This window comes from Callorhinus ursinus, unplaced genomic scaffold, assembly GCF_003265705.2.
Source record: "Callorhinus ursinus isolate GAN/ISIS: 27379988/994484 unplaced genomic scaffold, GSC_fseal_2.0 scaffold17, whole genome shotgun sequence".
Taxonomy (NCBI): domain Eukaryota; kingdom Metazoa; phylum Chordata; class Mammalia; order Carnivora; family Otariidae; genus Callorhinus; species Callorhinus ursinus.
This window is the reverse complement of record NW_027397079.1, coordinates 32,883,397-32,897,382: the sequence shown is the minus strand read 5'-3', so window position 1 is coordinate 32,897,382 and position 13,986 is coordinate 32,883,397. Positions and strand designations below refer to the sequence as shown.

Genomic DNA, 13,986 nt, shown 5'->3' with positions numbered 1-13,986 from the left:
AAAAAAAAAAAAAAATTCCACAAACATAAGAAAACAAAGCAAATGGTCCACCAAGTGCACTAAGATTAATAGAGCTTCTCAAAATACCTTTGATTTCCACCTGGGCATCTGGAAAGGAAAGGCTCTCCTGCCCCCAAATCCCTGCCCCCACTTCCCCCTTCCCAAACACCCCTACCACCAATAATTTGGCTTCTTATACTTGTATGACTCTGACACACTTTACGAAACCGAAAATACATTCTTTCATTCCAGTCCTGGAACCTCCCCTTGCTATACAAGCATTCCAACCTAGTGATCAGTCAATGACAAAACTGATTTGGCGCTCAACAGAAAGAGGGGACCCTTCTCCTTATCCACACTGTGCTAAGGCCCCTGACCTTCTTGAATTTTCTAATTCCAGCACGGTCCTGACTCCTTGGTGAGATAAAAACAAGAATAGTGCCTGGTTCAAGGCTAGAATCTGTCAGTTACTTAGCTTTGGGGCCTTAATTCTCAAAGACATTGAATTATTTTGAGTAGGTTGTTTACCTTGATGTGAGCAGAATTAGCCTTAGACACTAAGCCTTTATGGCAAGTTTTATTGTCCAAGGCAAATATAACCTGTTTAGATTTACAAGCTTTATTAACAGCAATAACCATTTTATAGCCAACATCAGTAAATCAGGATTTATTGAGAACTCTACAATTTTAATCTGTGGAAAATCATTAAAATGTCGGATTTTCATTGGACATAATTTCTAACTTTTATGAAAGATAGATTTACCATTTAATTGGGGAGTATAAAAAAGTGCAGTGTGGGATAATGAATTGTTTTGAAAAGAGCAAACTGGTTTTAGCTAAACATCAAGTGTCAAACACTAAAGTTGCTCTCTTTAGTTAGAATTGTCCCAAGGTTAAGGTTAAAAGTAACTGCGTGACAAATATGCTCTAATACATTCAGCTATAGGAGGAGCTCACAGCATTTAGAAAAACTTGAATTATCATCTGTTCACATTTCAGGTACTTTGCAGAGTGTGTGGCCTATTATTTCATCCAAACCAGTGTGTAAATGAGTCTGGTGAGAACCTTCAAGTTCATATGCTACTTTTTGGAAAGTATTTTGCTACTAACAATACCATACATTAGACTCTCCATTGGGGTAAGTGAGATGAACAAACATTGAGAGTCACCAGCTTCTGTCAATAACCATTTACTCATTCCATGTGATAGATTAAAAGAGAGGAAAGTGGAGAGCATGCCTTCGTCCTTTGATGAGCTTGAGAAGTAAGAACAGAGGGCTCAGGCGGGAAAGGCAGAGCTCATGGGAAGTCTGAGGTAAGGAGGGATTGTCTTAGCAGCACCCTGCTTTTTCACGGGGCTGAAAATGTGTCAGGTATCTTAAGGGTCTCAGTTTTAATCTGGTTCTTCAACCACAATGGAGCCTTAACATCTTCGCTGAGAACCAAAGGTTTGTGAATCTTTTTATAAAAGACTAGGATAAAGAGGAAGAAGAGAAACCACAATAATCCAAACTATTTATTTAGTACTTAAAAACCGTTTTGCACATTCTCAGGTTTTTTTCTTTCTTTGCGTCATAGCAATCCTACAAGGAAAATATGGTTCCCATTTCTGGATGAGGAATCTGAGGTTCACAGTAGCTAGTAAATTGCTATAGGTCACAGCATTGGGAATGGCTAGTCAGGGTCTGACCCTTCATGACAATGAGATCAGTCATGGCCAATGCCAGACATAGGAAAAATGTAATGAGGGTAGAGATTACCCTAGGATCTCTCCCCTCCGCTTTTATATGCCCCCTTTTCTTCTCCTCCATGGCCTCTTCCCTGTAACTCTGGACATCCAGTACTTTCCTATCTCCTAGGACAGCATCAAACCGAGGCTGCTGGCCGTTGGGAGCACAGAGGCTCCACAGATGTCCCTCTCCCTGTTCCTTGTCCCCCTGAGCTCCCAAAGCCTCTATTTTCCCATTGCGCTGTTCTTTGTTTTACCACCAGATTACCTACCTCAAAGAAAAGAACACAATTTACACAAGGTTTAGGATTGGCATATTAGCTAGAAGAAATTTTAATTTAAAGCTCCATTTCTAAGGATGGAAAGTCAGGTAGCATAACAAACAGAGAGGTTACCACTGGCCGAGGGGCTCTTAAGCTTCAAAAAGGCTTGGGGGAAACTGACAACCAACAGTCTCATTAAAAACCAACAAAAAATATTAGAGAAGAAATAAAAGATCTGAGCTTTAAGGTTAGATTGACTTGCTAGTGATCTGAGAGCTTGGGCAAGTTCCTATAAGAAGGACATGAAAACACCTATAATTTTCTGGCATCTCTTTTGCAAATCAAATGAAATACTACAGAGAAGGTACTGAACACAGCGCCCAGCACATGGGGACATTCTCTACATGGTAGTTCTTTCTATGCTTCAATACCATCTTCTGACGGGTGAGTCAGTTGTGTAGGAAGTTCTACCTCACAGAGAGAAGACAATTGTACAGGTCTTCAAAGTGCCAAGGAGGATACCTCCTATGTCACAGGAGGACAAAACCAGCTGACATACCAGTGGTTCTGTCAGGCACAACCCCTTCTAGTGATGACCCCGTGGCCCCACAGCAGGTGGGCATGAAGGGAATCACGTGGTGGAAAGGGAAGCGCATCCGCGCTCAAGGAAGAGAACAGGTAGTATTTTACAGTGACAATTTTGACATAACTGATCGATTTCCAAGCAGAGTTCCCAATCACGGCCATCCTGGAGAGTCATGAACTGCAGGATCGTCGCCTGTGAGGTCAGAATGCACAGCGGTGTACTCTTGGAGATCTGAAGACCACGTGACAGGCATGGGCAGTCGTCTCCACCCCGGGAGACCCCATCTGGAAGGGTATGTATATTCTCCCTCTCCTTCCCTCTCCTTGTTCTTCCCTCAGCTTTCTTCTCGCATTCTGCCCTCCCTTCAGCAAAAACACAGATGGTGGTGGTAATAACCACCGTGTAAGCTATTGCATGCTAAAGGAGCTGTAAATATTGGTGCGTGGATATAGGTATATCCAACTCATAAATTCCAAGGCAACTCGAGTGTTTGGAATTGGGATGCTTTCTCACATTATGATGATGCTATAAATGCTTGTCAGGGCTCCACAATAGCCCATTAACCCATAATGTAGCTGAAACACTCTCCATATTCATCCTACAAGACAGAATGTACAAAACACAGCTTTCCCCTCACTTTCAGCTCAGAATCTCTGTTTTAAAACATCCTGCAGCCCTGGCTGCTCCTTGAAAGGGCCCTCTATTTAAAATCAGCCAGCCTGGCTCTGAAATTTATTCCCAATAACATACACATGGTTAAAATAAAAGGGTCATATGATGTCAAAGGCAGAATGGGAAGTGCACTGAGTTAAACGCCCTCCCCCCGCCCCGATTTCATGTCCACACGGACATTTGCAAGTCAGGATTTTCAGAGGTGGGTGGTGTCTTTAGCAAACTGCTGATGCCCAGGTCAGACTCCTGGGACCACTGGGGTGTCCTGAACAGGAGGGAAACATTCACCTGTGAGCTTAACGCCCTGCTGCCCATCACCCCGCTCTGGAAACCAGAGCACGCTCTGTAAGGAACAGGAAGGGAGCAAAAGAAGATCAAAAATCTTTCTGTTCACATTAAATAAAAACCTAAAAATCTAAAAATAAGATTAGAAATTTCCTTTCTAATCATTTCCTATCATGCATGGAATGTTCACTTTAATTTTCAAGTCCGTTTACTTCATTTCTGTGAACCACTTGAGCTTTGAATAGTGTCCACCCAGCATGCTTTCTATCTAAACATGCAAGTGTGTGTGTTTTTCCATTCCCCTTTATTTTCTCTATTCCTTTGTCCTTCCAATTACAAAATCCCACAGCAATTTTAGCGAAAAATGGGAGGCAAAGGCTCCTTTTTTTTTAAACCTCTACTTCTCAGCGAATAAACAAACCATTGCTCTGAGGTAGGTTTCCTAGCTTCCCACAGAAGAGCCACAACTGGACTATCTATTACTCAACTCAGGCCTCCATTTAGAAAAATGATCATTCTACTAAGCATTCCTGGTACTGCCTAGCTTGTCCCTGCCCCTAATATTGCCTTCACGACTGTATTACTCATCTATCAGGACATCTTTTAAGAGTGACTGAAAGACTTAGGAAGGCTTCCCTATGACGACAATATGTCATCCCTGACAATTATATTCTAATAGCATGGTAGACATTCTAGAAAACATGCAAGGAGCAAAAACCAGAGTGACTCCAGATTCTAGACCCCCACTCTGAAGGAGACCTGTGGCTACATCATCACTTTTTATATCTGCCATGCCAGCACAGTGCCTACAGCATAATAAATGCTCAATGAACGTTGGTTCCATAAGTAAAGAAAAACGAAGTACAAACACCAGTGAGACTTGTCACGAAGGGCTGATCTACTTCCCTGTGCACTTTTTCATGTGGCTTTGCCTATTAGAGCTCAGGTTGATCCAGGACCCAATGTGTATTATCACGGCATCCAAGGTGACTGACTGAGGACACAAAGGATGCCATCTGTGTCATCTGAGGTCACCAGAATCAAGAACACAAATCCTACTCAGACTACCTTGCAAGAGCTTTGTGTCAACAACAAAGTAGACGAGAGACAATTTCCTTTTCCAACTTATTTCCTTCTCAGTTTCTTCATTATCTTTAGCAAATGGGTCCAGACAGCAAGAATGCCAGACCCAGGCTCTTTTACTTCACTTAGGACCACACAGAACTTCACTCTCCCTCTTGGGACCAGGTCTGGTCCCATGGGTCACTTACCTCAGCTGCAGGAACTCCCTCGGGTGGTCGGCAATGCAGCACTATCATGCCTTCAATGGGAACCTCCCTTCCCTGAGGATCTTGTTCGAAGTTTTTCCGTAAATCTGCAAAAAAAGTGTGAGGTCATGACAATTTGCTCTTGGGCCAGTATTATTCACATTTGTTCCAAATACAATAAAATCGCGAGCTTAATGTCATAAACTAGATATACACGGAAAAGTCAGTGGATTTCAGAAATTCCAGAAGAAGAAAATTGTTTTGCCAAATACTCACAAGCACATTTGAAATAAACCTTAAACGGAACTTCCTAATGCTCTATACTGATATGAAGGAGAAAAGATTTAGTGGGGGAGCAGAATGAAAACAAACAAACAAAAAACAACTCATCATCCCCTGAGTCTCTGCCAATATAATCTGCTTAGCAGCTGATGAAACACTTAGCCTAATAAATTGCTATCCACAGCTATTACGCAGTTGAGATGCATGTGTTTTTTTTTTTATTAACTGAAGAATGCCTTATTAATCTGTAACCTCTGCCTTTCTCTTAACCCTCTAGTGGGCTCTAGAAGATGGTAATAGAGGGAGATTACCTATTAGTCTTTTATGTGTAACCAGGGAGAATGGGGCAACATCCAACCACAACAAAATCTATAACCCATCCAACCAAACATATAATTAAAAAATACAATGCCCTCCAGTCGAACAGCGACGCTGGGTATCTGTGTAGTGCCCTTCCTGGAAGGCTCGAGGCACTTTGCAAACAAGCTGCACTATTAACCTTTTACACATGGAAGGGTGATGTTCGGAGAGGGTAATTGGCTTTCCAGTGGTCACAGAGAACATCAAGGGCAACGAGGGGGAAACATGCACTGAGTTTCCTGACATTCAGTCTCTGCCCAGCCCAACTTTCTCAGGGAAAAGGACACATGGATAGTTCAGAGAGAAAGAGCTTTGCCTTGCATGGCTTTCCACTTGAGCGTACGCCTCAAGAACCAAAGTGGGAGTTGGCCTCTGCTTGTTCTGAGGTGTCACAACAACCCTTTGATAATTTTACAGCACAGGCTTAACTCTTGCCGTCACTCGAAATCCTGGGATAGTAGAGTGAAGACAGCTTTACAAGTCCTTCTCGAAGTAAATGATTCCCCCTCCCTCCCAGACAATGTATTTTTCTTCAATTGGAGTATCTCAAATTACAGGCTGTGGATTTATTGATTTAATTTTCTTTAGTGCTTACAATAAGATGAAATATGTTCCCTGTAAACAGCAGAGCTCCAGAATCAGTTATATCTTTACAAATTGTATAAATACATTAAACTTGCTTTTAGCAAGTCAGAAACACTGGATGAATATCAAGCAGAGCAATCCATGTATTCATTTTCTTTGGAATTCTGCTCTTAATGTTTTCCCTCCCAGAGGCAACCGATGTCTTTTGTCAGTAGTGCTATATATTCAGGGATCTTCATGAGTATATACGAGGCAAAAGATATGAAAAGAGCTTGCATGGCAGGCAGGTGGCAGGAACCTTCTTCTCCTTTCTCTGCTGTCCCCTGATTCGTAAAGCGGATCTCTACGGATCTCTATTCGAGATCCGTAAACTGCCATAGCCCTTATGATTCAGAATTTCTGACTCCAAGTGTGATGAGGGTCACCTGACTTATGATAAAAGTGAGTGAGGAACTGTGGGTAAACACCAGAATGAAAAATCTCCCATTGCCTGCACAACTGGACCACAAAGTTTCCTTTGCTCTCCCACAAGGAATCTGTGAGTCAAAAATCCCTCTTCCATAGGATTCATTTATCCATGAGGACTGCACTGAAATTGGTCTAGCATACAGTGTGAGAGTGACTCTAACACGAGTTTTGCTAACACTCACTTTGCTAATGGAAAGGATTGAGTTTTTGTGGCTATTTTTGTTTGGTTTGTTTGCCATTTTGTTTTCCTTGATTGCTTTGTTTTCTAAATGAAGGCTTACTTCATGCTGCTACATAATGGTTGCAGCTTTGACAACACCAAATAATCTGTATTCAACCAGATGAAGCACAGAAAATGGACGGTGGGAATTTCTATTCTATCTTCCTCTCCTATTCCTTTTCTTTGCTCAGAAAAAATGGAAACGGTAGCAAAATGCATAGTTTATGGTTAGCTCTGCACTCTACTACGTTAATACAGAGTCAGATGAAAAGAAAACTAGAGCAAAATCATTTTTCCTTCCCATTCCAAACTGCTCAACAAAATAGAAAACCCTGTATTGACCCTGGGATGTAGGAAAGGGTACTTGTCAAGAAATTTTGAGACAGTTCTAGCAGATCTCCTCCAGCCAGGACCAAACTAATGAAGGGACCTACCCAGCCTCTTGCTCTTCCCCATTGACATTGGAAATCACTGGAAGGGTTCCAACAAGACGCATATAACACTCCTCAGTGTGGAGATAAGAAGATGAAAGATTAATCAGCAATGGAGTAAGGGGTCAGGGAAAAAGTGTGGTGTCATGTATCAGGATCCTAACAGGCAGCTGACCATGTACCAGATATCATACCAAAGGAGAAACGCAACTATCACCGTGTCCTGGCCTGTACCAGAGGCGGGAACTCTAGCATTCCTGATTCCCAAAGAGGGCAAACAGACCAGACAAATTCCAGCTAACTACTAAATGTATTAAAAACCATGGAAATAAACTCTTAGACACAGAGGTACCTGCTTCCAACTCTACCTCTGATTCTCACCATAGGTCACTCAACTAATTAAGTTTCTGAATTGGCAACTAAGTACTTTTATCAGCTACATTAGTTCCAAGACTTGAAAAATTCAGACAGGAACCTATGCAACTTCCAACAGTAGGGAAACCATCCCCCACCATATAAAAACAATTTTTCTACAAATAAAGGAGGCAAACCATAGAACTGAAACTGAGTGGCTTCCTCTAAGACAAGAAACAGGAGGCATTTTTGGATAACTTCTAATTTAAGCTCTTTAAAATCAAAAGGAAATAGCAACTGAGAATCTAGAGTAGGGAGTTATAAATAGGATAACATCTGAGATCAAGAAAACTGCCACTATGCAGGGGGGAAAAAAACAACATAAGTGCTGAGTTAGAAATATACATATCATGAAGACTGTAAACAGCATCCTAAATACTGCAGAATATCAAACGAGGGAGGATCCAGGCAGGAAAATTAAAAAGGCAAAGGGGGACGATGAGGCAAAAGGAAGAGGTCGGGATAACAGAGCCGCACAGCACTGGGCACTGGTGCGGGCACCTCGGGAACCTGGAAGAGGGATCCAAGTCAAGACCAAGACCCCTGAGAAAGTCTGCGCATCAGCTTGGTGCTGGCACTTCCATGGCGCCTGACAAAGCTGGTTCTGGAAGCATTTGGGAAAAAAATAGTAAGCCGGAAACAAGAAGCAACTGCCACTTCTAGGATGAAGAAACTCTGGGTGAGGGGAGCGGGGGTGGTGTACTGACCTGGACAGAAAATTCACAAGAAGTAGCCTTTCTCCCACTTCCATTGTTCAGTCCCCTCTGGTGCCTCCTGCTGGTGAAACCTTACAGGGAGCCAGGATCTAGCAAAGAAGTCCCCAGCCCTTTACAAACTACAGACCAGTGGTTTTAGAGGCGAGAGAGAACAGCTTTGTAACCAACAAAACCCAGTTTAAGAAACTTCCTCTAGGAAGTTTTGTGGGGGCTTACAATTGCTTACCCCCTTACCTGTTTTCCTCACCAGATCATCAGTTCTAGGAAGGGGGGCTTTATTTCTGAGAGGGTCACCTACATATTCCCAGTGCCTACTGAACATTTGATACAGAGCATGTCCTTAATAAATATATGTTGAATGAATGAGCTAAGAGGAAAATGATAAAATGATAAGATTTTCCAGCAAAATAAATAATAAAAGATAATGCTGAGATAGAGAAATAGAGTATTAAATATAATAGGAATTTTAGAAGGGAATAACAAGCTGAAAGAAAATAAATGATAACCTATTTAATAATGATAATAACTCGTCTCTGAGCTGTAAAAAGACGCGAGTTTGCAAAAGAGCTCACTGGATACAAGGTAAAATATTTTTAAAAAGAAAAAACAAAGGCCTTAACTATGTTATAGTTGAAATTTTGAACTTTAACAAAATTAAGAAAATTATAAACATAGTAATTTTATAAGTATCTTTGGAGTAAATAAACAAATGTAACTAACAATTTTATGGATGTGAAGAATCGATATTGTTAAAATGTCTATACTATGCAAAGCCATCAATAGATTCAATGCAATCCCTACAAAGATTTCAATGGCATTTTTCACTGAAATAGAAAAAAACAATCCTAAAATTCACATGGAACCACAAAAGACCTCGAAGAGCCAAAGCAATCGTGGAAAAAAAATAAAATAAAATAAAGCTAGAGACATCATACTTACTGATTTCAAATTACACCAAAAAGTTATAGTAATCAAAACAATATAGTATCAGCACAGAAACAGACACACAGATGAATGCAACAGAATCGAGAGCCCAGAAATAAAAACTCAAATATGCAGATAACTAATATTTGACAAGGGAGCCACTTATACTAAATGAGGAAAGGATATCTCTTTAATAACAGGTAGTGGGGAAATTGGATAACCACATGCAAAAGAATTAAATTGGACCCCTACCTTTTAACACTCACAAAAATTAACTCGAAATGGATTAAAGACTTGGAGTGCCTGGGTGGCTGTTGGTTAAGTACCTGCCTTCAGCTTAGGTCAGGATCTCAGGGTCCTGGGATTGAACCCCATGTTGGGCTCCCCGCTCGGTGGGGGGGTCTGCTTCTTCCTCTCCCTCTCCCTACCATTCATGCTCATGCTCTCGTTCTCTCTCAAATAAAATCTTAAAAAAAAAAAAAAGAAATGGATTAAAGACTTAAATGTATGACCTGAAACCATAAAATGACTAAAAGAAAAACCTAGGGGAAAAGATTCTTGACACGGGCCTTGACAACAACTTTTTGGATGTGACAACAAAAACACAAGCAACAAAAGCAAAAGCAAACAATTAGTACTATATCAAATTAAAAAGTTTTTGTGCAGCAAAAGAAATGATCAAGAAAGTGAAAAGGCAACTTATGGAATGGTAGAAAATATTTGCAAACCATATGTCTGATAAGGGGCTCATCTCCAAAATATACAGAGAATTCATTCAACTCAACAGCAAAAGAATAAACAATCCATTTAAAAAGTGGGCAAAGGACTCAGATACACATTTTTCCAAAGAAGACATTCAAATGGCCAACAGGTACGTGAAAAAGTGCTCAACATCATTAATCATCAGATAAATGCAAATCAAATCCACAGTGAGATATCACCTCACTCCTGTTAGAACTGCTGTCACCAAAAAGACGAGATAAATGTTGACGAGAATTTGGAGAAAAGGGAACCCTTGTGCACTGTTGGTGGGAATGTAAACTGGCACAGCCACTGCGGAAAATAGCATGGAGGTTCCTCAAAAACTTAAACACAGTACTACCACAGGATGCAGCGATCTCATTCCTGGATATATATATCCAAAGGAAATAAAATCACTATGGTGAAGAGATGTTGACACCCTACGCTCCTTTCAACATTATTGGCAAAAACATGGAAACCACCTAAGAGTACATCAATGGATGAATGGAGGTGTGTGTATTACTATATATATATATATATGTATATTACATATACATACATATATGTATATGTAAAATACATTACAAAAGAACCAAATCCCACCATTTGTGACAACACAAATGGACCTTGAGGGCATTATGCTAAGTGAAATAAGTCAAAGAAAGACAAATACTGATCTGGAATACAAAAAAGCTGAACTCACAAACAAGGAGTAGATGAGTGGTTGCCCAGGGCTGGGGAGAGAGGGAAAGGCAAGATGGAGGTCAAAGTGTACAACTTCTAGTTACAAGATGCGTAAATTCTGGGGACCTGACATACAACATGGTGATATAGTTAACAGTGCTATACTGGACACTTGAAAGTTACTGAGAGAGTAAATTTTAAATGTTCTTACTACAAAAAAGAAAAAAAAAAAAAACAGTAGCTATGTGAGGTGATGGATATGTTAACTAACCTTATTGTGGTAATCATTCCACAATATAAAAATATATCAAATCATCACAAATCGTAATTTGTCAGATATATCTCAATACAGCTACATAAATATTTTTTTTAAGATTTTTTATTTATTTATTTGAGAGAGAGAGAGCACATGAGAGGGGGGAGGGTCAGAGGGAGAAGCAGACTCCCTGCTGAGCAGGGAGCCCGATGCGGGACTCGATCCCGGGACTCCAGGATCATGACCTGAGCCGAAGGCAGTTGAGCCACCCAGGCGCCCTAAATACTTTTTTAAAAAGTAACTGACGATGAAACAAAAATCAGGCTATGACTAAAACTTTTTCCTATATTAGCATATACTAGAGTATAACTAATCATATCTATGTTTTTATTTTTGAGGACAAAAAAGCATGGACACTAATTTTTTATTCCCAAACAAGTTATTATACGTGAGCAAACTAACAACTATATCGTCTCAGATACGACAGGGCCAAGAGGGATTGGAATCAACCACACACCCTTCCTGAAGACATCATCACCTTTGTACATAAGGCTCAAAGTAATGAATTAAGTATTCGGAAGTTGTGGTTTCAAAAAATTTGGCAGTGGCCAATAAAAACCACCTTAAAATGTTTACATCTAATTTTTTTTTTAAAGATTTTATTTGACAGAGAGAGCACAAGCAGGGGGAGCAGCAGACAGAGGGAGAGGGAGAAGCAGGCTTCCTGCTGAGCAAGGAGCCTGATGCAGGGCTCGATTCCAGGACCCTGGGATCATGGCCTGAGCCAAAGGCAGAAGCTTAACCGACTGAGCCACCCAGGTGCCCCTAAATTATATTTATAATATAGCAAGGAATATTCATGCAATTATCCAAAAACTCTGGAAAGAGAAACGCATAAGACATCATAACCATCCATGATAATTAAGGATAAGGATTTAAACTCCTAGGTCATTTCTTCCAGAACTCCAGTAGGGAAGACTGAACACGTCAGTGGAAGAAGGTGGCGCTAGAGACTGAGTATGTTTGAATTCTGGGTCTGCCACCTAATAGAACCTTGATTCCGTAAGTATCTTTAGCTCTCTCCGCCTTAGGTTCCTCATCTGTAAAATGAGGACAATAATTTCTATTACATATAGTTTTTGTGAGCATTAAATGTTAATATGCACAAAATCCTTTTAAGAGCAGGGTACATAACATGGCTTAATAAAAGGTCACAAATAAGACTAAATCCTATTATAAAGCCATGATGATTAAAAGGGGTTGGCTTTTTCATAAATCAGATATACATATTAATTATAAAATTTTAGAGCATTTTTCAAAGACACTCAAGTGAAAAGTGTAAGTTAGTATATGGTAAAACCACAGCAGTAATAAAATACTTATTGGGTCTTAGAATGGGGAAGACACTTCTAAACAAAACGAAAGGAAGAACGCTTAAGGGAATAATTGGCAGATAATTGTTTTGGCAGATAATGTTTGGTAGATACTGTTAAAATTAAATTGTTTCAATCTCAAACATTACAAGCAGCATTATAGGCAAAGGTTTGACAGCCTTAATACATAAAGGGCACTTTTGAAAAGAAATGGGAAAGATGAATACCCTAAAATAAAATGTCAAAGGAGTATTTAAGCAAAATTTACAAGAGAAAAGACATACATGGCTAATAAAGATAATTAGAAGGCCCAATAGCACTAATTATTAAAGAAATGCCCATTTAAAAAGCATCAGTAGGTCTCTCTACTTTTCCAAACAGGCTTTGTTTTGTCTGTTTCTTTAAGTGTGGAGGGGCGCCTGGGTGGCTCAGTCGGTTAAGCGTCTGCCTTTAGCTCAGGTCATGATCCCAGGGTCCTGGGATCGAGCCCCTGGTTGGGTTGGCTCCCTGCTCAGTGGCGAGTCTGCTTCTCCTTCTCCCTCTGCTCCTCCCCCTGCTCATGCTCTCTCTCTCTCCCTCAAATAAATTAAAAAAAAAAAAAAGTGTGGAAAACTAGTCAACACTGCTAGATGAAGTGAAAATGAGTCAACATGAAGAGCAAGCTAGAAGATGTGTCAAAATCACTTTATGAGTTCATTTATATGTTCACTTTCTAATGAATAAATAAATATGTGGTATATCCATACCATGGGATGTTATTTGGCAATAAAAAGAAATAAAATACTGAAGTACATATCATAACAGGGGTGAATCTTGAAAATATGCTCAGTGAAAGAAGCCAGACACCAAAGACCACATATTGTAGGATTCTGTTTATATGAAATGTCCAGAAGAGGCAAGTCCAGGGAGCCAGAAAGATTAGTTATTGCCGAGTACTGCAGATGACCGGGCTGGAGGTGGGGAGAACATGGCAGTTAATGGGAACGGTTTTATTTTTTGGTGTGATGTAAATATTCTAAAATAGACTCTGATGATGGTTGCACAGCTCTGAAAACACACTAAAAACTATTAAAATGTAGACTTTAAATAGATGAACTGGTGGCAAGGTATTGTGGATTATATCTTAATAAAGCTATTATTAAAAGGGTTCATTACATAATTCAAGAAATCTCCTTCAAAAATTTTCTAAGGAAAGGATGACAAAGCTACCTAGAAAAATGTGGCATGGCAACATTTCTCAAATCATCACTTATAATGCTGAACACTTGCTAACAATCGAAATATTCAAAAATACAATAATGGATAGTATCTTTTGGTGCATTTATATAATGGAATACTATGCAAATGTTAAAAAGCTCAAAGAATATTGTAAATTGCAACTAAATGTTTGAATAAATTGCTACATGAGATAAAATAGCATTGAGTGAATGGTCTCTATCTTTTATATATTTTTTAATATGTGAGAACTGGCCTCCTCAAAATGTAATAATTATGTTTTTATGGAATGCATCTACTTCCAAATAAAAGTAGGTACATCTGCATTAAAACCTGCTGTGGTAGGCAGGCCTCCTAATTTGCCCTCAGGTTTTCAGTGTATGTGCAATAGCCTCTTTCATCCACTCATGCTGTGGACCATGGGCCAGACACTGTGCCAGGCAGCAAAGGTATATTACTGAACTTGACACACACCATCCCACCCTCCCACAGCATATATGCTAGCAGAGAGAACA

General features: G+C 39.9%; 1 protein-coding gene across 9 annotated transcripts in view; it reads right to left on the bottom strand.

Annotated features, from left to right (window-relative positions):
- UNC5D (unc-5 netrin receptor D) overlaps positions 1-13,986 on the bottom strand; it is a 530,004-nt gene that overhangs the window by 169,904 nt on the left and 346,114 nt on the right. For all 9 annotated transcript variants that reach the window (XM_025886174.2, XM_073902454.1, XM_073902453.1 and 6 more), the window contains one exon: positions 4,806-4,909. In XM_025886174.2, coding sequence (XP_025741959.1) covers positions 4,806-4,909 — 104 coding nt within the window. The remainder of the gene's footprint in view (positions 1-4,805; positions 4,910-13,986) is intronic.